This window comes from Eulemur rufifrons, chromosome 2 (assembly GCF_041146395.1).
Source record: "Eulemur rufifrons isolate Redbay chromosome 2, OSU_ERuf_1, whole genome shotgun sequence".
Classification (NCBI taxonomy): Eukaryota; Metazoa; Chordata; class Mammalia; order Primates; family Lemuridae; genus Eulemur; species Eulemur rufifrons.
In genome coordinates, this window is record NC_090984.1 from 41,016,640 (window position 1) to 41,043,783 (window position 27,144).

The 27,144-nt window shown below is 37.2% G+C and overlaps 1 protein-coding gene across 4 annotated transcripts; it reads left to right on the forward strand.

The window, feature by feature from the left end:
* Window positions 1-2,201: 2,201 nt before the first annotated feature.
* Window positions 2,202-25,776, forward strand: ARPP19 (cAMP regulated phosphoprotein 19). 4 transcript variants are annotated; one of them, XM_069483734.1, is made up of 4 exons: window positions 2,202-2,229; window positions 2,434-2,488; window positions 16,402-16,524; window positions 21,244-25,776. In XM_069483734.1, exons 2-4 carry the CDS (start codon window positions 2,444-2,446, stop codon window positions 21,412-21,414), a joined length of 339 nt encoding a protein of 112 aa, XP_069339835.1. In that variant the 5' UTR covers window positions 2,202-2,229; window positions 2,434-2,443; the 3' UTR covers window positions 21,415-25,776. The 4 variants fall into 4 exon arrangements, with proteins under 4 accessions (XP_069339835.1, XP_069339845.1, XP_069339826.1 ...); XM_069483744.1 differs by having other exon boundaries at window positions 2,206-2,233; XM_069483725.1 differs by lacking the exon at window positions 2,202-2,229 and having other exon boundaries at window positions 2,271-2,488.
* The last annotated feature ends 1,368 nt before the right edge of the window (window positions 25,777-27,144 follow it).

Consider the following 27,144-nt stretch of genomic DNA (forward strand, 5'->3'; position numbering starts at 1 on the left):
ATCCAACTAAGAAATGAGCTAAAGACCTCAATAGATATTTCTCAAAAGAAGACATACAAATGGCCACCAGGTATATGAAAAAATGCTCAACATCACTACATCAGGGGAATGCAAATCCAAACCACAATGAGATCTCACCCCAGAAAGAATGGCTATTACCAAAATGACAATAAATGCTGGTGAGGATGCAGAGAAAAGGGAGAACACTGGTACACTGTTGGTGAGAATGTAAGATAGAGTACAGCCGTTATGAAAAACAGTATGGAGTTTCCTCAAAAAACTGAAATATATTCAAAAGAAAAGAAATCAATATATGGAAGAAATATCTGCATTCTCATGTTTATTGCAGCATTATTCAGAATAGCAAAGATATGGAATCAACCTAAGTGTTGGATGAATGGATAAAAAAATGGATGAATGGATAAAATGTGGTACATACACACAATGGAATATTATTCAGCCATAGAAAAGAATGAAATCCTGTCATTCTACTTGCAACAACATAGACGGAACTGGAGGTCGTTATGTTAAGTGAAATAAGCCAGGTATAGACACGCAGATATTGCATGTTCTCACTCATATGTGGGAGCTAAAAAGTGGATATCGTAGAGGTAGAGGGTAGAATGGTGATTACCACAGGCTAGGAAGAGAAGAGGGGAGGGGATTATGAAGAGAAGTTAGTTAATGGGTACAAAATCCAGTTAGATTGAAAGACTATGTTCTAGTATTTGATAGTACAGTAGGGAAATTATTGTTAATAATTTATTATATTTTTCAAAATAACTAGAGAAGAAGCGATCCTCTTGCCTCAGCCTCCCAAAGTGCTGGGACTAGAGGCGTGAGCCACCATGCCCAGCCAGGAACAAATTCTTTTTATCCAAGGTCACATATCCAATTTTCTATATATTTGTGTCTATCAGATTTGAACCCAAGTTTACAAATACATTAATATAGGATGTATGTCAGAATGCCAATTTATTAAAAAAAATCTATACAACTATTAGATGCTTCAGTTAGCCCAACCAGTGCATTCTCCTTTCTCTCTGTAGTTCTGCTTAAAGGAAATTCAAATTTCCAGTGGGTTACTTTGTGAGTATGAGAACAAATATGTTATTGATCTTATGAAGTTTCTCAGCTGGCCCAGCGTGAGACACTCTCAAGGGTTATCTTTGCCAAAGAATTGGCCTCTTAAACCCTTTTGTTTTAAATACTTCCTTGGCTGACAAACCCCTCCCTTCCTAATTCTCCAAAAGAGGTGGAATATAGCTATTTGTTTTCCCAATTGCAATTCCAGTGTAATTCTTCCTGAGATTCTACACACTGGTTGAGTTTTGAGAATTTCCAAATTCCTCATCCAACCACTTCAGGCCTTTTGATTGCTCCGTTTTTCTCCCCTCACCTAAATTGCATTCATTTCCTGTGGCTTTTTACTTTTTAATCTCTCAGAGGGCAATCTTAGTCCCAAGTTTCTGTGGGACACTTTGTTGGAACCAACATGTATTGCCAGTAGCTATTCAGATGTCAAGTTGAATGAGGATTACATATAAAGCCACAGGATTTGGCATTTAAGAAAGTCATTGCGGGAGCTTGATTCTAGCTCGGTAAAGTTGTGGGAGGGGATCCCTGGGAGTAGACAAATGAATGGAAGTCGAATTCCTTCGTTAGATATTTCTTGAATATCTAGGAAATGCTGGGCTCTCGGAGTGAAATATAAATAAATACACACAAGGTCCCTTCCCTGGTGTGGCTCAGCTGAGGAGAATAGATGACATTAATAAAGTAATCACAACAATCACTGTCTAATGACACTGCGTGTTGTTGAGGAATGGACGGAGCTGTGATAGCCTTTAAGAAGTGGCTCTGACCTAGTGGACAGGCTCAGGAAGGAAAGGTTCTCCTGAGGCAGTGACGTAGACTTGGGGTTGTGAGAGATGAATGGGGTTAAGTAGGTGAAGCAGAGTGGGCAGAGACTTGTGGAGGGGAGCAGCATGAAGCTTTGCGGAGTCCCAGTGGGACCAGGCGGGGGTGAGAAAGTGGAAATGGTAAAGCTTCTGGAACAGAAGGGACCAGAATTGACAGGAAGGGGCGGGGAGAGGAGGCTCCACTTAAAACTACAATTCCCAGGAAGCATTCGGCAGCCCCAGGCGGATGTGAGGTGAGGCGCGAGCCGCGGCGCTCGAAGGAAAAAGGAAGTGCTTAGACGTCGCAGAGCCGGAGAAGCCGGGTCAAGTAGGTAGGGGCGCGGCGCGGGAGGGGCGCGGCGGCGGCCGGGCGTCTCGGGTCTCCGTGTCGTCATAGGCGGCGGCCATTTTCGCGGGCGGAGGCGGCCCCGGCGGGCGCTAGGAGAGCGGGGGCGGGCGGCGGGCCTGAGGTGGTGGCCCGGCGGCCTCGGCCACCCGGTAATCGCATCTCTTCCCGGCGTCTCGTCTGCAGAGGGAGCACTATGTCTGCGGAAGTCCCCGAGGCGGCCTCCGCGGAGGAGCAGAAGGTGAGTGTGCGCGGTGAGCGGGCCTGCCCCGGGCCTGGCCGACGGCCTGCCCCAGCCGCGTGCGGAGGGGCGTGCTCGGAATCCAGCTCCTGGGCGCCCGATGTGGAGGGCTGTTTGTGTCCTTCTGGCAGGCAGAACACTCCAGAATGGGCTTCCCGCAGTAACTCCGGTGATTAGCGTCGACGTGTTGGGAGTTTGAACATTCCTCACGTCTTTCCTGAACCGTGGCTTTTCTAACGCATCGCGTTTTTCTTTAATCTCTTAAATATACATGATCGCCCAGGACTCAGTGCTTAGGCGTAGAACCTGAGTTTTTCTATGAACTTCACTTTACTTAGGACGTTTTGATTTTTTTCTTTGAAAAACTCTCCAACTACTTGTGGGCATGCAGTTAACTGCAAAGGCAGCATCTCGCGTTTGAGTGGTGATGTGGACCTGGATTGGAATTTCAGATCCAACCTTTGTGAGCCTTGTAACTGTGGCCAGTTACTAAATTCTTGAGGCTTCAATTTCTTCATCTGTGAAAGTAGAATAATAGTATTTGCTTCTTACGGGTGTTGTGAGGCCTAAACGAGGTGAGTAAACGGAGAGTGGCGCAGTGTGTGCTCAAAAAGATTAGCCGATGGGATTCGCATATGATACTTGACTAAAAATCGAAAGGTTGGAATTTAAAATTTTTTTTACTCAGTTGATCAGGTTTTTTTTTGGAAACATAGGAATATTTTGTAAACTTACTTGAAGTATCTTTTTGGTGTAGGGGAATATGCCAGGAATGTCAGTATGATTCAAATTAAGAGTATAAAGACTTTATATTTATCTAGGCTAGTGTTTGCCCCCTGCTATCGTAATTATTTCTGCTGCCCTGCCCTCCTGAGTATGTGGAGCTGGCTGAGAAGTGAGAAAGGTCGGTGGTATCTTGTTTCCTAAATTGTTTATGGAGAGTTACCAACAATTATGCTTAAAAATCAGATTGTGTTATCATAAATACGATTTGGTCTAATGCCTGGTCTTCGTAAGGGTTTCTGCTTAATGTTGCACTTAGGTTCCTAATCAGGTCTAAACCCATTCCATATGTTCTTAACCATGTTAATTTCCTGAGTTGGATAGTTCTGTTATGATGTTACTTGTAAAGTCACTGAAGAAAAACAAGAAAACAGCAATAGCATAAAGAATAGGCCAAGTTACCACATTATTTGTGAATTTCCATTGAAAACAATTGGATATTTTTCACATTTTGCAAAAAAATGGACTTTTGCGGCAAAAATTACATATAGTTTAAGGATTACAATCTTAGTAGTATTAGGTATCACCTATGTATTGTAAAATATTTGTTATGGTGTTTATTATTGGTTGGGATTTAGGAACCCAGAAAAATAACAAACCTATGTCTATGATATCTTAAACACTGACAACAAACTCAGCTTTGATTTCTGGTGCACAAGAGTATGCTCTGTGATTTTCTTTGATGAGATTTGTTAGTTGCTAAAGTATGAAGTGGTGATTTGTAGAGTGTAAATGCTTTTACTTGGAACAGCTTAATAATGTCTCCTAACAATACTGAGGATTGCTTGAATGTTTTCTCTTAATGAGTGGTCCTTTGGTTTTAACTCCTGTCATTAATATCAGCCAACATGTGTTAAGAATATAATGTTCTTCTTGAATTGAGGATTGGCTGTAGATGTTAAGTGCCTGTGGCATGGATACTGTCCCTAAACATGAGAAAAATGTGCATAGTCACTTCTGTGTTCCTGTGGGCCAAGTCACCTGTTTCTTCTATTTGGAAGAACAGTTAGATGACCTTAAAAAATTGGGTTATTGTCTGTGCATTCAGTTGACCTTTCAATTAAAGCCAGAGTATTCAGCTAAAAATACCTTCATAATTTAATGGTAGGTTGCCTATTGTCTCTGAAAAATTAAGGTAAAAAGTTTGGCCCTGCATAGAATAAGAGCTAAGTCACTATTTCTCTACCTTGAGTAGTGTGTGCACCCTTGTTCAGAGAAGAAAACCAGATTGACTCATATTTTTTATTGGGATATTATAACAAATGTGTACAAACATAAAAAAAATAAGTATAAACTCATATCTCTTAACTTTTTACCACCCTAAAAGTAAGACAAATTAAATACAGACAAAGCTACTCTAATTTTTAAATTTTATTTATTTATTTTTAGAGACAGGATCTTGCTCTGTTGCCCAGGGTGCACAATCACACATAGCTCACCGTAACTTCAAATTCCCGAGCTCAAGCGATTCTCCCACCTCAGTCTCAGTAGCCCAGCCTCTAGTCTCAGTCACTAGGACTACATGTATTTGCCATATCCAGCTAATTAAAAAAATTTTTTTTGTAGAGTCATGGGAGGAGGGTGGTCCTATTTTGTTGCCCAGGCTGGTCTCAAACTCCTGGCCTCAAGTGATCCTCCTGCCTAGGCCTTCCAAAGCACTGGGATTACTGGCATGAGCCACTGCACCCAGCCAGTGCCAGTCTAAATTAATTCAGTGTGGCTGGTATTTTGCTGAAACTAAATTTCCAATGTATTGAGAATATGGTAACAATTGTTAAAGTGCAGGGACTTTGTGAGTCTGGCAAGTTAATACTCCCCTAGGCAATGTGATGACTCAATTCTCCTTTTTAACTCTCCAGGGTCATAGATACATTTAGATTTTAAATTCAGCTCCAGTCTTTTTTTTTTTTAATTAATTTATTATTATTATTTTTTTATTTACAAGATGGTGTCTTGCTCTTGCTCAGGCTGATCTCGAACTCCTGAGTTCAAGCAATCTTCCCGCCTCGGCCTCCCAGAGTGCTAGGATTACAGGCGTGAGCCATGGAGCCCGGGCCATTCTTTTCTCCTTATCATGGACAGTTGAAAGTAAGCTGAGTCTGTCAAAAAAAGCTTAGACATGAAAGTCACATAACACTACTTAAAGGTGAGATGGTGATTTAGAAGCCCCAGAATGTGCTTGTATTTGTCCCTTATATGAGTGCTGAACTGAAAACAAAACATTTAAAAGTTTTTAGTAGAGACCTCATGGATCTGTCAACACTAAGCTAAGAGAGGCATGTGCGCTGGTCCTGAGGGTGAGAAGAGGCCTGTGGGAACTTTAGAATATTCTAATTTCATTGTGAGCAGCTTAAGGTCAGGGACCCTGCTTTATATATCTTTTCTCCCACAGCACCTAGCATAGTGCTTAGTGTTGTTCAGAAAATGTTGGTTGAATGAATTTTCCTCAGAACCTTTCTGTTGAAATCATTGCCAAAGTACTATTCCAACACAAATGGCAATGCTACCACAGTTAAAAAGAGAGGGATAGGCCATGGTAATGTAAGAACTTTATCTTAGATCCGCTTAAGAAATCTGAATGAAACTAGAGGGATGTGTATATATATTTTTTCATATATGTTGTAGCTTTAAAATTTTTGTTTTAAAACATTTCAATTGATAGCATCAAACTAAGATGTCTTAGAAAGGGTAACTAGGCCAGGTGCAGTGGCTTGCACCTGTAATCCTAATCCTTGGGAGTCCAAGGTGGGAGGATCACTTGAGGCCAGGAGTTCCAGACCAGCCTGACCAGGAGTGAGACCCTGCCTCTACAAAAAAATAGAGAAATTAGCTGGCCTGGTAGCTCGGGCCTGTAGTCCAGCTACTTGGGAGGCTGAGGCAGGAGGATCACTTGAGCCCAGGAGTTTGAGGTTGCAGTGAGCTATGATGACACCATAACACCACTGCACTCTAGCCCAGGTGACAGAGTAAGACCCTGTCTCAAAAAAAAAAAGAAAAAAAGATAACTGAAGTAAAACTCTCAACTGAAATATTTGTTGTTGGTTAAAACTGCGGTGGCCCGAGCAGTCTGGTACTGGTCTGTGTTCTGTTAGGAACCTGGCCACACAGCGTGAGGTGAGTGGTGAGCTGGGGAAGCTTCATCTGTATTCACAGCTGCTCCCTGTATCTCCCATCACTGTCTGAGCTCTGCCTCCTGTCAGATCAGTGGCAGCAGCATTAGATTCTGCATTATTGTGAGTTGTATAATTATTATATATTACAATGTAACAATAATAAAGTGTACAATAGTGGAATGTGCTTGAATCATCCCCAACCCCCCCCCATGGAAAAATTGTTTTCCATGATGCCAAAAAGGTTGGGGACCACTGGGTTAAAAGATACACTTGGTACCTTTATGAGTGGTGGAAGAGGAAAATAACTATTTCCATTTATCATCAGTAACAAGTGGATATAAATTGCTTTCCCATTTTTTCCAGTATTTTTAAAATAGCACTTAATATTGGTATTTTCTGGGGCCATTTTGGCACTACCTTTAGTCACTAAAAGGTTCAAGAGTGTTTTCTTTTTCTATTTAGAGTGAGCACAACTTGCTTTTTTGGTTTATGTGCAACCGTTGATTGTTAACAGTCTAGAGGTAAACCTCAGAAAAGTTTTTAAATGTTTCTCTTGGCTATCTTAGCAGTTTGCTGTACAACAGTTTGTTAGGTTTCTTTCTATTATTTGTGTAAGACTTTAATACTTACCAACTTCTATTCCTGAACCTGTGTCTCCCATAACATGAAATATTAAATATTTCAAAGATAAGCTGATGGTGAAACTATCAAGTGTGTAGAAAGTGGCTTAGCTTTATGGAAACAATCGAAGTACATTGTATTTGTTCTTTCAGTAGATTTTTATTGAACACTCATTAAATGCCAGGCACTGGACAAGCAGCAAGGACTTAATAGGACAACAGTAATTTTCCATAGAATTGATATAGTATTGGTACCTTCCTGGCAATATCCCACAGGATTTGTTGGCTTTCATTAATCCTTTCTCTTTCTCTTTATTCATCAATTGGTGTGTCAGTGAACATACTGCTGAGCAGATAGAGAATTTGCTTAGAGCGGTCAGATTTTTATTGCTGATGTTGCTTTGTAACTCTGCTGAAGGCTGAAAAGTGGTCTCAGTCATTCAGACATAATTATTATCAGTCCATAATAGACCACAAATTAATCCTTATTTAAATGTCCTTTTTATATGTATGTATTTATAACTTATACCCCACCGACTTACAGACAGGATTTCTAATGTATTATTATAATTCGCAAAAATGCACATGCCTATCATTGATCTTAGGCTCTGTGCTGGGTGTAGTGTATACAAAGATATTTGGGGGGTGTCAGGAGAGTACTATTTAAAATACTGTTCTTGAGGTTTTGGTTTTTGTTTTAGATATATCATGAGCGTGTATCTCTGTTAAAATATCCTGAGTTTATGCTTTCCCAGTTTGTAGCCTGTAGCCCCAAATTTAGAATGCTTCTACCTCTGCCCACCCCACCCTTGCCCCTATGACTTATGGGCATAGAAACCACTTAGCTAAATAAATCCACTTACATTCCAGCATCTATTTCTAAAATGTAATAAAATTGCTGTATAACACAAAGGCTTCTCAGAGAGTAAAATTTCAAAACCAGATTTGAATTAAGCTTGTCATTTCCTCCACCCCTCCAATGGGTGGGGAACCTGCAGCCTTCTGATTTCAGAATTGTTCTTTTTTAAGCACCAAAGAAGGCAAGAAAAACTTCATCTTTCTGTACTGCACCCCCTTTAATAAAAGGATTTGTTCTGTAAAATTTGGATTCAGTCAGAAGGCTGCGCTTAAAGACCTACAAGGCTGCACTTAAGGACCTAGAAGGCCACATGTGGCTTTCAGGCAGCAGGTTCCTCACCCTTGCCTGGTTAACTATGAATTATTTGGTATATCTTTAATTTTCAAATATTAGAGATTTGTGATTTTTTAAATTGTTACTTACTTTAGCCTAATGAATTGCAGTCATAGATGGTAGTCTGGATAAAAATAGTTTAAGACTTGCTTTATGGCCTAGTGTTTAGTCAATTTTTCTATTTGTGCTTGAGAAAAATATGGATTCCCTAATTGTTGGGTACAGAATTAAAGTCAAGTATCTTGACTACTTTGTTTTGTCTTTTTCAGCTATCAATGATTGAAGAAGTTGTCCTAAATTTCATGGTGGTGTAGTTGTCAATTGTTCCCTGTAGTTCTGCCAATTTTTGCTTTATATGTTTTGAGGCTGTTTTATTAGAGGCATGAATATTTAGATCCTTTGTCTCTAGTAATGCTTTTTGTCTTAAAGTCTGTGGTACCTGATATTAATATAAGTGCACTAGCTCTATTTTGGTTAGGATTTGTCTTGGTTTGTCATTCCTCTCCCTCCATGTTTACTTTTAATCTATGTCCTTATGTTTTTAGAATTAAAAAAAAATTTTTTTTTTTTATCTCAGCATATTAAGGGGGTACAAATGTTTAGGTACGTAACATATATTGCCCTTGCCCCACCTGAGTCAGAGCTTCAAGCCTGTCCATCCCCCAGACGGTGCACACCGCCTCCATCAGGTGTGTATATACCCATCCCCTCCTCCCTGCTCCCATCTGCCCAACACCCTATGAATGTTATTACTATATATGCACTTAAGTGTTGATCAATTAAAACCAATTTGATGGTGAGTAGATGTGGTGCTTGTTTTTCCATTCTTGTGATACTTCACTTATTAGAATGGCTTCCAGCTCTATCCAGGATAATACAAGAGGTGCTATATCACCATTGTTTTTTGTGGCTGAGTAGAACTCCATGGTATACATATACCATATTTTATTAATCCACTCATGTATTGATGGACACTTGGGTTGTTTCCACATCTTTGCAATTGTGAATTATGCTGCTATAAACATTTGAGTGTCCAGATGTCTTTTTTTTTTTTTTTTTTTTATTGAGACAGAGTCTCACTTTGTTGCCCAGGCTAGAGTGAGTGCCGTGGCGTCAGCTTAGCTCACAGCAACCTCAGACTCCTCGGCTTAAGCGATCCTACTGCCTCAGCCTCCCGAGTAGCTGGGACTACAGGCATGCGCCACTATGCCCGGCTAATTTTTTCTATATATATTTTTAGTTGTCCATATAATGTCTTTCTATTTTTAGTAGAGACGGGGTCTCGCTCTTGCTCAGGCTGGTCTCGAACTCCTGACCTCGAGCGATCCACCCGCCTCGGCCTCCCAGAGTGCTAGGATTACAGGCGTGAGACACCGTGCCCGGCCCAGATGTCTTTTTTTATAGAATGTCTTTTTTTCTCTTGGGTAGATGCCCAGTAATGGGATTGCTAGGTCAAATGGTAGTTCTACTTGTATCTCTTTGAGATATCTCCATATTGCTTTCCACGGAGGTTGTACTAGTTTGCAGTCCCACCAGCAGTGTATGAGTGTTCCTATCTCTCTGCATCCGTGCCAACATTTATTGTTTTGGGACCTTTTGATAAAGGCCATTCTCACTGGAGATAAGTGATATCTCATTGTGGTTTTGATTTGCATTTCCGTGATGATTAGAGGTGTTGAGCATTTTTTCATATGTTTGTTAGCCATTAGTCTATCTTCTTTTGAAAAGTTTCTGTTGATGCCCTTTGCCCACTTTTTGATTGGGTTGTTTCATTTTTTTTTCTTGCTGATTTTGCTGAGTTCTGTATAGAGTCTAGTTATCAGGCCTTTATTGAATGTGTAACATGAGAATATTTTCTCCCATTCTGTAGGTTGTCTGTTTGCTCTCAATGATAGTTTTCTTGGCTGTGCAGAAGCTTTTAATTTGTTCAGGTCCCATTTATTTATTTTTGTTGTTGCTGTGATTACCATTGGGGTCTTCATAAATTCTTTGTCTAGGCCAATGTCTATAAGAGTTTTCCAACATTTTCTTCTAGTATTCTTATAGTTTCACGCCCTAAGTTTTAAATCTGTTATCCTCCATGAGTTGATTTTTGTGAGAGGTGACAAAAAGAAGTGCAGATCCTGTTCCAGTTTTCTACATGTAGCTATCCATTAGAATTTTTTTAAACTCAACAAGTGGAAGTGGCTGAATTTTTTATTTTAATCCAGCTACTGGATTAAAATGGACAATCTACTAGTCCATTTATGGTTATTGTGGTATTGACACATTGGGATTTGTTTCTTTTGTGTTACCTTTTGCTTTTTGGTCTTTTAACTTTTTTTTTTTTTTTAACCTTTTCTTGCTCTCCTTCCTCCTCCTCTTTTTTTTTATTGGATTTCTTTTTCCATTTTACCCCCACTGTTAGTTTCTATACTTTATTTCTATTATTTAATTGATTCCCATTGAAATTTTATGCATCTTTAAATAAACAAAATGCAAAATTAATATTATAAACCTTTTTCTGAGTGTTACAGGACCATAGAACACTTAAACCAAAAACACTGTACTGTTATATAGTATTTTTGTTCCATTCTTTTTTTAACCCCACATAATAAAGACATTAAAATCAGAATATTTTGTCAGTATATGTGCATATATACCAATTTCTTTGTTATTTCTTCTGTATCTCAAACATTTTTTGGCATTTGTTTTCATTCTTGCTAAAGTAAATGACTGGGGATTCTTTTCATGCCCCAAAACATGCAATTGTATCAAAATCTATCGCGTTTTACAATTTTGAGCATGCCTATAAGGATAAATTGCTTATTTTACCTGATTTTATCAGTATGCCATCAGGAGATAGGAACAGAAACCACTTTGCATGATCTACATAGAAAGCAATGGCCCTCTTGTGGGGGGGGGGTGCGTGTCCGACAGGAGGATCCACTGGGGTCCGTTGATTATCTGTGGCGAAGGTATTATTTCTTGTTCTTACTCCCGTTAACCTGTATCCTGCTCTTGCTCTGTAAACTTATCTTGTCCTTCCTCAATAAACTTCGTTTCACGCTTGCCTTGCTTTTGGTGTGTCTGGTCACACCAAGAACAGAATTAAATATTTAAAAAAAAAATAATAATAAATAAGCAGTATGATTTAGGAAATTAGGTTACAAATTATTAGAAGCAATAGAGGAGCAAAAGGGGTAAGGTGATGTTTTGAATGATTGAAGAAAGCCTTTGACTCTGCGGGAGCAAGTACCGTTCTGAGTCCACCATCTTCTATACCCATTGATGGATATGTAGCTGCTACTAGAGCCCCTGATTAGATTAGCTAGATGTCCCCCTGTAGGAGCTCACAGGGACTACTGCTGTGTACGATTATTGGCAGCATTACCAGGAGCAGAATGGATTGTTTTTTTCCTTGCTTTTTAATGCGATGGGGATGTCATTGGCAGAATCCAATAGGAGCTCACTGTGTCAGATTGTTAGTGAAGGTCCAAGCATTTGAACTTGTTTAAGGTCCTAGAACTGCCTATGTCTGCAGAAGGTAAAAATGTTTCTGTAGGTTTCATGCAAAGTATTGTGGACGTTTTAATGATCTTTTTACCACATTTAAAAATGTAGCTTGAGTCATATTATCTTGGTGTTAAATGCAACTGAAATTCTGAATCCAGCTAGAAAGTTGCAACTAGCAGGGACTTGACATTGTGCTATGTATTTGGCAAGAAAGCTCAAGAATTGATTTGTTTTTGTAGGACATGTTGTAAATCCATTCTGAATGTAAATGACATTTTTAGCTGTATGTGGGTTTTGTCCAAAACATTTAAATAGTAAATTATTAGTTTAATTGAGCATGTTTAATGTTATATATAAATGTACCTATAAATGTATTCCTTATTAAGAAACTAAGGGAATGCCAGAATTGTGTACAACTCTTTCTTCCTTATATATCAAATAAAGGAAACCTGTGGAAACACTGAAAACTAGGGGAAAGTTGCTATAAACCCAAAACTTTAAGGAATCTCTCCTAGAGTCTAAAAACTATTTCAAATCAAACAGAGGAAGTAGAGAGCTCTCATTTCCAAGACTGAGGAAAGCTGAATGGTTTTAATGGAATACAGGACTCCATTAATACCCTGTTGAAGGTGTTGGTACTGAAGGACAGCAATCAGCTTGGGGTCCTTTTCAGCCAGTGTCATTTAAAACCAACCTTATAGGGAAACCCAAGAGTGGGTCCTTTCTTCCAATTCCACTTCCAAGTTGCAGCAAGCCCTAGGAACACCTTTGGGCTACAGTAGATGTCTGCAGTGAAGGCTGAGCCACACAGAAGCTGTGCAGTGACCCAGCCCGCCTCCCTACAGTCACCTGGAACCTTGAATTTATAATATTTCTCAGGCTTTTGTGTTGAGTACAATGTAGTCATACCTTACATGGGGTTAGGTTCTAAAGTTAGTATGACAAAAAAAATCACATATAACTAAAATCACTCTTGAGAATATCCTAGGGAAGACATAATCATACTGGAGACTGCCCCATCAATTCTCAATAGGACGGTTAAGTCACTTTTTTGTCCAGTGTTTGAACTGGACAGATGATTCTTCAGTTGAGTGCCAGCTGAGGTAATAAGCTTGTGTTGTAGGGACTGAGTTTTTAAACACCATAGTGATAAACAGCACATTGATAAGTGTACAGTCCGAAAGATACCCAAGGATAGAGACTAATGTGGGAATGGTAGAATTGCACATATACCTCACAGTTGACCTCTCTCTCAGGCATACCCTTCTTAAATGGAATGACTGGCAGAGTCACCACTACTATTTAAATTCTTTTTCTGGCCAAGCGCGCATAGTTGAATTTTGTGTATGTCAAGTCAGTGAATGATGTGATCACTGTGAAGAGACTGAAAGTCAACGTAGTGTTTTGAAACTGTCAGATTGTAGTCTGAAATGTCAGTTATTAGTGTGTTCATGGCCAAAAAATGACCAGACACGTTATAGTAAGGCAAGCACAAAAATGAGGTTTATTAAAGAAAGATAGGATTATGGAGCAAGAGCAAGATAAAGGTTTACAGAGCATCATACACACACCACAGACAACGATCGACCCATTGTCACAGCAAAGGGAGACCAAAAGGAAGGGCACAAAAAGGGACTTGGTTATGGTCTGCATCTTGGTTTAAAGCACCTTGATGGGGACCTCCCTAGTGGCTCAGACGTCACCATGGAACCACTTTGGACAGTTGAGAGTTGCATTACTAGGCATGTGGGTTGTTCTAGGTCAATTTTTGATCTCTCTGGTACTACCTATGCTGCTTGGCCTGTGGGCTAGAGAGTCCTCTGCATTCTTTTCCAGCTGGCATGCTAAGTTGATGGGCAGATTGGTAGGGTATTCCCTCCTCCCCAGGTATGGCAGTTGCTCAGGAGATTAGGGTGGGCCAGGACCAAGATGGGAGCCTTCTTCCCAGTTGGGGCAGTCACACCAAAGCAACAGCACCGACTTTTGTCCCTAGGAAACCTGGAATCTCTTGCTATCTACCTAACAAAACTGCAGTGTAAAACAGGAAAGTAGAACACGTGAGCAGAAAAGGAGCATACATATAGAGGCCCCATAGAAAACAAAGTATATTTGGCAGCAGCAGCTTTTTTTTTCAAAGTCCTCCAAGACTGAAAATGAGAAAGTGTAACAACATGTGAAGAAGCCGTTCAAGATGAAGTATCAGCAATATATAAAGTAAATAAAGCTGACTGTAAAACATGTAATTATAATTTTGAGTAAAATATATGCAAAAATTTTATGAAGTTTTTTCCAGTTCCTAGAAAGATAAATGATTTACTTGATACACAAGAAACAGTAAGTCTAACATTTATGGATTTCACATTCCTGCTTTTTGACTATTCATAAATAACCTGGAAGTCTGATTCCCTTAAGTACTAAGTTTGACAATTGATATCTGACATTTCACTTTAACACTTCTTGTTTTATGTTTATTGTGAAGGTACATCCTCAGTCTTTCAAATGCACGTTTTGACTTGTGATTATCTTTCAAAGGTTTTTTTTTTTTTAGAGCAATTTTTGTGAAATGATGGATAAGTCAAAAATTTGTGTTATTTTCAAATATGACTTCCGTCGTGGAACCAGCGCTACACAGACAGCTTAAAACATCAACCAAGTGTTTGGGAAGGATGTGGCTAATGAACGCACAGTTTGTCAGTGGTTTGAGAAGTTCTGTTCTGATGATTTTAATCTTGAAAAGGAGCCACATGGGCGACCTGAGACTAAGGTAGATAATGATGAGCTGAAAGCTGTAGTGGAAGTGAATCCGTCTCAACCTACGTGTGAATAGCAGCAAGTATTGGACCATTTGAAACAAATGGGCAAGGTAAAGAAGCTGGATAGATGGGTACCTCATGAATTTAACAAGCGTCAGAAGAGAAATCATCTCAAAGTTTGCTTTTCTTTGCTGTCATGACATAAAAGCAAACCATTTCTATACTGTACTGTTACATGTGATTAAAAATGGATTCTTTCTGACAGTTGCAAGCATTTGGCACAATGGCTGGATAAAGATGAAGTGCCCAAACACAGTCTAAAACCAAATATTCATCAAGAAAAGGTGATGGTGTTTGTCTGGTGGTCCAGTGCTGGTATTATCTATTACAGCTTCATGAAACCTGGTAGATCAATTATAGTGGATGTCTACTGCAACCAGTTGGATGAAATGATGAGGATGCTTGTGATCAAGCAGCCAAGATTGGTCAATAGAGACAGGCCAGTCCTCTTGCCAGACAGTGCTCCACCACATGGCTCACAAACAACACTGCTCAGACTGCAGAGGCTGGCTGAGAAACACTCTGTCATCCTCCACATTCACCAGACCTCGTACCAACTGACTACCACTTCTTCCAGGCTTTGGACCACTTCTTGCAAGGAAAAATATTCAATTCTCAGCAAGCTATGGAAAATTCCTTTCAAGATTTCATTGCCACTCACTCACCAGGCTTCTTTGCTGCTGGCATGAACAAGCTACCGTTAAGATGACAAAACTGTCTGTAGTTAAGCGCAATCTGTATCTTTTATTAATTGTACTGCTTCTTGTTTGAAATATAATAAACTACACTTTTGATTTGAAATTGGGCATTTCATATTTAATAACCTAATTTGCCGATCTGGTGTGCAGAAATGAGTACCCTAGCTAGAAAGTGTGCCTTGTCAGCTTCCCAGGCTACCCGTCTCAGGACAGCTTTGTTTTTCCTGATTCATTTTTCTTCTTCTTGCCATGAAGTGATAAACACTACTTCTTTCTGAAATGTCACAGTTTGAAAAAAGGTAAGCTAAATCAAGACTGCTGTTAAAAATGAATAGGCTAAAGAAATTGGCTATCTTGTCAGAAAGTAGGTTTTTGATACATTAAAAAATGGGATCTTCCCTTGAGCCCAGGAGTTCAAGATTGCAGTGAGCTACAATTGCACCACTGGACAATCAGATCAAGACCCCATCTCTTTAAAAAAAAAAAAAAAAAAACCATATATATATATAAAAAGAATGAGATCTTTGACATGAACAGAGTTTATCATTTTAAACATGGGGGAAATTAGGCAATAATATACACAGATGTAAAGATTGATAAAGATGTTTCTCTCCTTTACAAATATCAGAGTCATTGGTATTAATTTATTCAAGGAAAATGTGCTGATAAAGTAGGCTGCTGTTCATTTTTTTTTTCTTTTTTTTCTTTTTTTTTTTTTTTCTTTTTTCTATTGAGACTTGAGAAGGTAAGCTGTTAATTTCTAGTAAGGAGTCTAAGGAGCTTCAAATCATATAATTTTAGAATAAATAGATCAAAAAGATCTTTTATCTTTTAACAGTATTAGGATAGTTCTCTAAATATAGGCAAAGAACTGAAGAGTTCCATAGAAGGTGACTAACTATAAATGTATTATACATGACTGGAAAGAAATGGCAAGCAAGACTTCAGAGCTGAGCTATCTTGATATTTTTATCCAGTGTGTGGGGTGTTACACATGCATCATAGCTATAATAGAGCTATCACATGGATCATCTGAAAAACAAGATAGAGATGTTTTAAAGGCTTCTGTGCTTCATTTCTTAGTCAGACGCTGTATTACTTGGCATTCAGCTACTAAAATCAGAATCCAGATATTAAAAAGTGAATTATTTTAAATAGCTGAGTATAACAGAGAAGTAAGTTATTTGAAATTATTTCAGGAAATGGAAGATAAAGTGACCAGTCCAGAGAAAGCTGAAGAAGCAAAATTAAAAGCAAGATATCCTCATCTGGGACAAAAGCCTGGAGGTTCAGATTTCTTAAGGAAACGATTGCAGAAAGGGGTAAGTTCTCATGTATAATCTTCAAATGCTTAATACCTATGAACTCAGTGTGCTAACAGAGATTGTGAAATGAGTGCATATGTAGTTCTGTGCCTTATCGGGTGTGTGTGTATGATTTTTTTCCCAATATTTTACACTATTTCTATAAATATGCATGATAAGAATCTATAGCTCTTTAACTTTTTTAATTATAAACTATTTCAAGCATGTAGAATAATGCAAATAAAAGTATAACAGAACCCATGTATACACCACACCACCCAGATTTAATGTTAATGGTTTGCCACGTTTACTTCAGTTTGATCTTTGTAAGAAACAAAATGTTATAGATATAGTTCAAGCTTACCTATCCTATGTGTATATATAACCCCTTCCCTCCATCTCTCCAAAAGCAACCACTATCCAGCAGCTGATATTTATCCTTCTGCTCTTGTTAAATTTTTACCTATATTGAAGGTTATTCCCACACAACATTTTAAGACTTCAAATGTATTTTATTTGGATGAAGTGATCACTTATAAAAGCATGGCTTACAGTCCCCTTTATGTAATATGTTTCACAGTCAGATACTCTGATACAATTTATATGTTGTTGTTTTAATAGTGCAAATTACTGAAAACATTTTTTTTTCAGAATCTTGCTGTGCTTTATGAGGTAGATACCATCATTTCTCAATAATGAGATCAGAATTGAAATAATGCTGCCTATTTGTTCCTTAAGTTTTCCCTTCTAACTCCTTCTAGAATAATTTTTTTCTGTAAAAAATTAGATTCAGCTTTCGCTTAAGCATATTTAAATTTACCATACAGGGAAGGATGAAATGTTATTTATGGAAGAGAATTGTTTATTGACTAAAATGCCAAATCATGTTTCTCCTTAAATACTTAAATATGCTGGTACCTGCTGCTTGCTTACAAAAATGTGTCTCTCTGTGTATATTTTAGCTATAGTTATATATGGATTGTTTTCCCAAATAAACCAAATTCCAAAAGAATATTTCAACAAATATTTTAACAAATTTTAAAGTGGCAAAAAAATGGAATGTATTTTTAATCTTACATGAAAGAATAACATTCATAGCTCTGAAATAATAGGATGACGAGGGAAAATTATACCAAATGTATAAAAATGTAAAACCCTGTATCATGAAACATAATCAAGTCAGGAAATTATTACAAAAATGGTAGTTAATATCTATAATACATAAAAGAGAACTTCAAAATATAAAAGAAAAACATTAAAATGTCCCTGGATATAATAGAAGAAATATAATTATTAAACATAGAAAGATGATAGAAATCAATGAAATGTAAATTATATTGTAGTGTACATATGACTAAATTAGAAATATATTTAAAATAATACCTGTTGGTAAGGTTGAAGTTGAATGAAACTAATATGCTCTTTATTATGTTTAAAACCTTAAAATTAATACTGTCATTTTGGGAAGAGGTACGGATCAAGATTTATAAAAGTGTTCCTGGTCTTTGAATGAATAATCTCTTATGAATTAATCTAAAGATATACTGCAATATAAGAAAAAAATCTCAGGTTGGAAGATATTCCTTGTTGCTTTAACCATAAATAGAAGCATCACCACTATCCAACAGCAGGAAAGTGGTTAAATAAATTATACTAAGTCAACAAAATACAGTATTAAAACATAATTATAAAGATCATAATGTAGGGATAAATAGAAAAGCAGGATGAGAACTATGTTCATTATGCATCTAACTATGTGGAATGTATATATACCAAGTCTAATTATAAAACAATCCCATCAGGTATCTTTTTAGTTATGAAATAAGTTATATAATCCTGACTATTATATAATCTTTGACTGTTCAGTTGGGTTTGGGATTTGATTGATTATGTGTTTAGTAAATGTTTCCTTTGCTAATCTCCAGCATAATTTAGGCTAATGGGCTTTCTTTCAATATTGGGGCTGTTGTAATTTTCCTTTAGCTTTCAACTATTTGTGACTTTTTAAGTGTCTTCAAGTCAGAATTTATACACATTGTATTTTGAAGTTGGTGTTACAGATGTAAATAATTGAGAATGAAGATCATACCAGTCGAAACAGTAATTGTATAGAATTTGAGAAGTGAACTCTTGAATGATTATGTATATAGTACCAGCATGTCGTGAATAAGTTCTTTAATGTTAGGGAAATGAAGTTTTGATTTTTTTAAAAAAAAGTCTGGATAATGGGCTTCTGGGTTTTAGTTTTTCTGTGTCACTAGTTAGTAAGCTTGGCAAGTTACCTTGGCATATTTAAACAGTTTATTCTTCATTCGTGATGGTTGGATTCGACATTATTATATTGGGTCTCTTTCTGTATTGTACTTATTAATGTTATTGTGAGGTTAATATTATATATTGTTATTATTAGCTTTTAATAGTGACTACGTAGACTAAGAGCTGGTAGGGATATCAAGAAACAATCTACCCCATGTTTTTTTCATATTTGTGGAGTTTGTGAAGTCCAAAGAAAACGGAGGGTCCAGTTTTAAAAAACATAGCTTTAAAGTTAAGCATTGTCACTTTAGGTAATGGCTTAGGGTCAGTGCAGTACCAATATAAATATGGCCTATAAATTTGGGTGGGAGGAGGCTTTTGATTCTCATCCAGATCATCCAGAATTTGTTTTGTTAATTTTTAAATATTTTCATTTAAAATTCACAAAATTTAGACAAAATAAGGTTTTGACAAAATACGAAATTTAATAGGCTACTCTGTTCTCCTCCAGAGGCTACTGAACTCAGAAACAGAGCAAGTTTTTGGTTTTTGTTTTTGCTTTTGTTTTTGCTACAGTCTTACTGTTACCGAGACTGGAGTGCGGTGGTGCCATCATAGTTCACCATCACCTCTAAATGCTACGAGTCTCAGGCGATCTCCCTTCTGAGCCTCCTGAGTAGCTAGGACTACAAGTTCGAGCCACCATGCCCGGCTAATTTTTTATTTTTTGTAGACATGGGGTCTTGCTATGTGGCTCAGGTTGGTCTTGAACTCCTGGCCTCAAGCAGTCATCCCACCTTGGCCTCCCAAAGTGCTGTGATTATAGGTATGAGCTACCACTCCTGGCCAGAAGCAGTTCTTTAATACAGTACGTCAAAAATCTGAATTTCTTTCTACCCATTTTAAAACATGCAGAAGTGAAGCTGCAGCAAGCCTGAGAAAGGCCTGGTCCAAGTTCCCTTTTCTTAATCTGTATGGTACATGTGTAGTGACACATGAAAAGCAGTTTCTAACTTTAGACCCTTTGGCCATAGGCCAGATCTGACTTATCAAAGAATAGTCCCTGGAGGGAGGCAGCTGATGAGACCTTTTCCTGAGTCCACTCAACAGTCTTATACCAAGTTCCCAGCTATTTCATTTTATCACAGGAGGTATCCCTGAAGCCTCTAAGAGAATATTTATATATATATTTTCCCCTTTGTCTGGGCCCACATTTCATACCTGGTTTATTTCCTTTTGCCAATCCCAGACTGAAGTTAAATTCCCCTGCTTTATAGCACCTTGTCTACTTAAAATAGTATTATAATAATGGCTTTACTTGACTGTTGTCCATCTTTGTATGTGTCCAGCTCTAACACGGTGACTCATGTATAACAGGCACTCAGTAGAGGTGGGCTCAGTACAATAAATGTAAGTGAGAACCCAGACATATTCATCTGTTTTCAACTGTAGAACTCAAGTAGATTAGTTATATTAATGTTGATCTTTAGCTCTCATCACAATTTATATTTTAGTGATAAAGGCCAACTAAAAAGAGCAATAATTGTACTTATTCAGTGTCTAAGTGATAACTAATTTCTACTGAGTTTTCTTCCATTATTCTAACATTTATATTTTTACCTTAATTTTTTTTTTTTTTTTTTTTTTTTTTTTTTTTTTTTGAGACAGAGTCTCACTCTGTTGCCCGGACTAGAGTGAGTGCCGTGGCTTCAGCCTAGCTCACAGCAACCTCAAACTCCTGGGCTCAAGCGATCCTCCTGCCTCAGCCTCCCGAGTAGCTGGGACTACAGGCATGCACCACCATGCCCGGCTAATTTTTTGTATATATATATTTTAGTTGTCCATATAATTTCTTTCTATTTTTAGTAGAGACGGGGTCTCACTCTTGCTCAGGCTGGTCTCGAACTCCTGACCTCGAGCGATCCACCCGCCTCAGCCTCCCAGAGTGCTAGGATTACAGGCGTGAGCCACCGTGCCCGGCCCTTAATTTTGATTTTAGTGAACTACATAGTTCAAATAAATATGATTTAAATTCTTGCAGAAAAGCTCATCTTAAACAAGAGTGCTAACAACTATAAATAACAGTTTTAATAACTAAGTTTGATTGGATTTGGGTGGCACATCCTAAATGTAAGTCAATGAATTATGTGTTTTATTTACAAATTTATTTATTCAACAGTTTGACCTTGGTGGTTCTGTTAGTAAATCAAAGATAAATTTATTTAACTTTGAGTCCAGGACTTTTGATTCCAAGAAAGCCTGAAGAGGAAGTTTTTGCCCAACTTCTCAATTGTTGACTTAAACAGGAACTCTCTACAGAGACATAGCTATTTCATCTAATTAATATTCATGTTTAAATTTTTTAGACCAACCTATTTTATGCTGACAGTATAGAGTCACATGTACATGTTAAATCAGTGTAGTTACATATGAAAGCTTTTAAACTCTAATCTGTATTCTTTTTTTTTTTTTTTTTTGCAGCAAAAATATTTTGATTCTGGGGATTACAACATGGCTAAAGCAAAAATGAAGAACAAGCAACTTCCTGCTGCAGCCCCGGATAAGACGGAGGTCACTGGTGACCACATTCCCACTCCACAGGACCTTCCTCAACGGAAACCATCCCTTGTTACTAGCAAGCTGGCTGGCTGATTAAAAAAGCTGAACTGCATGAATCTTCTAATTCCCATTATTTCTCCTTAATATGTTACTTATCCTCTTTTTATTTACTTTCACTAAGTGATTTGAGACTGACAGCTTTGCAGGCAGCAGTAGTGTGTGCTGCTGTTATAAGGGAATATACATGTGTAGAGTTTTTGATTAGTTTGACAGTGCACTGATGAAAAGGACATGTTAGAGCTACATAAGTAATCTACTTGAAAATAATTGTATATATTACCTAACTCCTAGTATAGGGCTGGTTCCAACAAGTAACAAGCAAGTTTTAAAGTTTTAATGTTTGGCTTTCATTACTTCATCTTAATTATAGCTTTGTATGTTACTCTTATTTAATATAACTTCTATTGTATTGATTTTTTCTGTATTTTCCTTTTGAATTTTGTAAAACATGTTTAAGACCACAAGTTGGAGGAAAGTCACATATTTCAAACACAAATAGATGGGGCTCTGAAAGATTTGTATCTCTGTGCTTGAACTTGAATGGCCTTAAACCTGTTTCAGCTTTAACAGTAGAATTTTACTTGGGCAATATTTGCCTTCTTGGTGTAACTTATGTGACTCTAGTGCTTAACAGCTCCTGGTGAAGCTAGTATTCTTATTCAGTTCTGTAGTTTTAGAATACCTTTTGTTGTTGAAGATGTGAATGAAGCGTGCATGTGCATTGACTGTTGAATTCACTTTTGTGCCATTTTTGTAAATACAATAGTTTTGCACAACCTCTCACAAATGTCTGTATTAATTTCACATATTAACAAGTAAATGTATACTATCACATGGGCCATTAAAAAAAAAAAGTAAATGTGCCAACCAGAAGCACAAGAGTTTCTACACAAAACTCTGTATGTCATTACAGCTTTTATATAATAAGAGTAGTTTACAATTTCAGGCTTAGAGAATACCAAACTGAAATCTTTGTTCTGTCTGCCATAGACACAAGCTTTTCATTTGTTACTAGTATCCATGACATTCAGTGGCCTTGTGCAAATATGATATGTTGCTTAGGCATATCTTTTGTCCTATGCAGAACTTTCATTTTGACTTTTATGAAAGCAATTCATATAATTTATATAAACTTTTTTAATGTAGAAACTTTTTACTTCCACACTCAATTTTAGAGACACTAGAGTAAAAGTCTTCAATAGTCTGCCTTCTGTGCACCAATACCCATCCCCCACCCTCACTTTTTTTTTTGGTGCTTTTTTGATTCAAATAATATTGGGCTGTTTGGTTATATGGAAGCATAGGATAGGTGTCTATGTCCTTACTCTTGAAATTTGCTCTGCTGAATGCTGTATTTTATAACACAATACTGATGTTTGCCTTCTAATTTCTCAGTTAATTAACCACTCTTAATCCTTTAGTATTACTAATATTTGACAATTGTTTAAATAAAAGAAATTTTATAATGAAACAAATAGTTGAGAAGACTGGCCCAGGAACCTATGTCAAGATGAGCTGAATTTTGGTAAATAATTTTAAGTAGTTATGATGAGCTAAGTGAATTAGTTTTGTGACAATTAGAGTAATCTACATGACAGGTCAAACTCATATTTAAAATATTTAGATGTTTGCTTCTGTAGATGTTACTTTAATAAAACACCAATTTAATTTTACTTGTAGTTTATCTAGTTAATAAGAACTTTAGCGGATTTTATTGGGACAAGCTTACTGCTCTTTTAGGAGCTCTTCCTGTAAGATGTTGTAATGCTATGGCATGATAATCAGGATCAGTAGCCTGAGCTGATACTATTTTTCTCTTCATCTTTGACTTGCACAGAGCCTCCCCTCTTTTGGGTCCAGGCATCTTTTCTGGATCTTGGTTCCACTTGTATACTTGCTTTCCAATGATCCCAAATCATAGTACATGGTGCCTTGAACATAGCATCTGCACTTAAAGGCTGCCTAGTGCTCTGAGGAAAGCTTGACTAATTATTTTCTTGCTCTGCCCACCCCAAAAGGCAGAAAAGCAGCAAAATCAGTAATGTGTTCATTTGTAATTTTAAAGATCAGTTATATGTAAATGTATTTGTAATGAGAGCAAGTAGGTTATTCCACAATATGTATACTCATTATAGGATCAAAAGAATTTTAAAATATCCCAAAGTAGAAATTCTATTAGATCTCGTCTTTTGTGTTTTCTTGAATATTTGCAAGCTATCACCATTAAATTCACACATCAAAGAAGGTTAATCTGAAAGAAAGATCAGAGAGACCATGTTATTCCTGACCATGATAGGACGACTCCTGTGGTTTGGGACAAATGACATAACATCTGCTTGATTTTAGTTTGTAAAATACACTGCTAATATTTGACCTACCTCAAAACTTATTGAGGATCTGTGAAATGTTGAGTAAGTGCCCAAAATAAAATATTGTTGATTGTCGTTTTATTAAAAGTAAATTTCCTCATTAAACCAACCTGCCTTCTGTAAAGTCACAGTGCTTAAGTCTCAGGATTTTTCATTAGGAAAGACCTGTCATTAGGATTTGTAGGTTTAATTGCTTGGCCTCCATTATTGGTGCTTGAGATAGAGAAGTTTTAGATTTTTCTGTTTTTTTGTTCTGCCTCAAAGCTCAGTTTATTTGAAGACATTTTTGAAGGCTGTCTGATCCTGACTTGAATGGAGATTTTGACTAGCTGAGTTTAATTGTCCATTTCTATGATTTCAAAGTTGTGGTTTGAGAAATGGCTAATTTTAATCATTGTCCTGTTTATCACAAATTAATGTTGGAGTAAACTTAAGTTGGAGATAAATACTTCATGAAAACTGTCTAAAGTCTGAAAGAAGTTACCTGTTTCATGTCCAATAGCTCCTACTTTTCATAGTACAGTTTTGAGAAATATTTCATTCTTGAAGGCAGCATCTCACTGAAACAATTATAGTTGTTGACAAGTTGGAATAGTAAAGATTGTTGGATTGTTTTGATAAATTGGAAGGAGCATGTTTATAGTCTTCAAGTTCAATAATCTTGTGCTGTTGACCCAAAAATACGTCTTAACTATTCATCAAGGCAAGCCTGGTAAAGGTTCTAGTTGTTACTAGGTCAACAGTTGTAATTAGTTGCTCTTTTTACTTGATGAAACAAAACTATACCTCTGAATATTTATGGATGCTTTTTACTAAATCAGACTTGTATTCTTTCTCAGTCCAAATTAGTTTAGTGAAGTTTTATCAGAACTGAAATGTAATACAGTAGTCCCCTTTTATCTGAAGAAGATACGTTCCAAGACCTCTGATGCCTAAAACCTCGGATAGTACTGGACCCTTCATATAGTATGTTTTTTCTATCTGACAGCCAAGATGGCTGCTAAGTTACTAATGGGCAGGTACCATAGCCTGGATACACCAAAGTGATGATTCATGTCTCTAAGGGCACAAGATTTCATCATGCTATTCAGAACAGGATGCAATTTAAAACTTATGAATTGTTTATTTCCAGAATTTTCTATTCAATATTTTCAGACCGAGGCTGCTATACATAACAAACTGTGGGAAGTGAAACCACGAATAAGGGAGGACTATCATGTCTATTGAAATTGTGCTCTAAAATTGGTATTCGGTGATCATGAGCAGATAACCTACGGGAAGAGCACGTCTGAGTGGTAACCAAAGCAGTTTCTCCAGTGGCCTTTTCGCATTCCCCAAGAAACATATTCCACTTTTCAATTTCCTTCCTTCACCTCGCTTTGCCTCACCCCCCCAATCCCTATTTATTCCTTAAGCCCACTGATGGCACTTATTAAATGGTGTTTAGGGCTGACGAATGATGGATTCTTAATATCTTTTCCAATATGCCACAATTTAGGGCCCAGTTTTGATTTTCAAAAACACTGTCTTAATCTGGATAATGACTAATTTGAGCCACTGTTCCAATTCTAACTCAGCATGCACTGCCAGCCTTCCCCCATCTCTTTTCTCTTACTGATTCCCCGCCACAACTTGTAAGATTGGGATCAAAGAAGTCTTACTCTGTTATTGTTAATCTAAGGATAAAAACACTTATTTTATATTGCTTTACTAGTTTCAGCCTTTTAAGTAGGTAGGCCTATAGGGTTTTTCTGCAAATCACTGGTGGTCATGATAGCCATAAATGTTTGTTTGTATTATTTATCAACTAAATAGCAGTTGGAAGAAAACATCTCTTATTTCTTTGATATTATGCCCTTAAGTCTGTTACTGCATCTCCAGGATTTGTGATGCAAGAGGGCACTTTGCCTGTATTTAAAAAGGCCAAGAGTAAATGCCTTTTTTTGTTAAACATGTCTATAGAGTTGGCAGTTAATGCTGAAATTTGTCAAATAGCCCTTCCAAAATTATACTTGTGAAATATACAAAAAATAAACTGATCTACCTAATTTCTATTGATGTAATTTGCAGTTTTGTCTTATTTGTTATATTTTTCAGTATACTTTTTTATGAAGTTGATCCCTTTAGATTTCAGCTACTACTATATGCAGAAAGAAGTTGACTATTATAGTGTTAGATTTTGTTTTAATTTAAATAACATGTTAATGGTATCCTAGCAGTCTTAACTTTATTTGTAAAGGCTTTGTACTCAAACATTTGCAAATTGTCTTGTCCATCTCATGTTTAAAACACTGTAGTACAATAGTATTGGGTATAGAAAGATGGATGAGACAAACAGCTTATATTCTGAGAAATGAAATATGTATATAGTAGGTCCTCAAATAACGTTTTGTTCAACAGGGTTTTGTTACAACAATGAGAAAAAAAAATCAATTCTCGGCTGGGAACAATGTGTGGGGTTTGGAAGTTCTCCCCATGTCTGCTTGGGGTTTTTTCTGGTACTCCAGTTTCCTCTCACATCCCAAAGATGTGCATGTTAGGTTAATTGGCATGTCTAAATTGTCCCAGTCTGATTGAGTGTGAGGGTGTGCCCTGAGTTGTTGGGGCAGGCTCCAGCCACCTGCCACCTGCACCCCTGAACTGGAATAATTGGGTAAATAATTATCTTGTTTTTATTAATCTTTCTTAAATGTATGTATAGCTCACATTTATTTCAATGTTTAATATTAGAAATGTTTTGATCATTTAGAAGTTTTGTGATGTTTTAGAGACCAGAAGTATGCCATAGGAATTTAACTCTTGTTTCTATTAGTTAACCTACTATGAAATTGGTTTTGTTATACATCATATCACTTAAAGTTGCAGATTCCAAGAACCTACGAACAACATTAAATGAAGACTTACTCTATGTATATAATTTAATGCAAGGTAGAAAATACTACATTCTTTAACAGAGGAAGAAATAGAGTTCCAGGAAATCTAGAGGAATGAGTTACTCAACTTACAAGATAAATAGAATGGTAGATCAGGGAAGAGTTTTAGAGATGACTTTAAGAGATGGGTTGCTGTAGGGGTTGGGAGGGTGAGGGAGAAACGAGGAAGAAGAGCATTTTAGGTAGAAGGAATGTTATTTTCAAAAAGGTAAGGAGTTGGGAAAATAAGACCTGTATAAGGAAGTTTGGTTGGAGAACATGGCATATGCAGGAACTTGATTTTTCTCCCTGAAACCTGTTCTTTCCTCCATTCTTTCAACGCGGTAAATGATACCACCATGCATTCACCCCCTCAGGTACTCAAACCAACCTTGGAGTCATCCTTAGTTCCTCCTGTTACGAGGCAGTGACCAACATCCACTAAAATATACTGGATTTGTCCATTTCTCTTCACTGCTGGC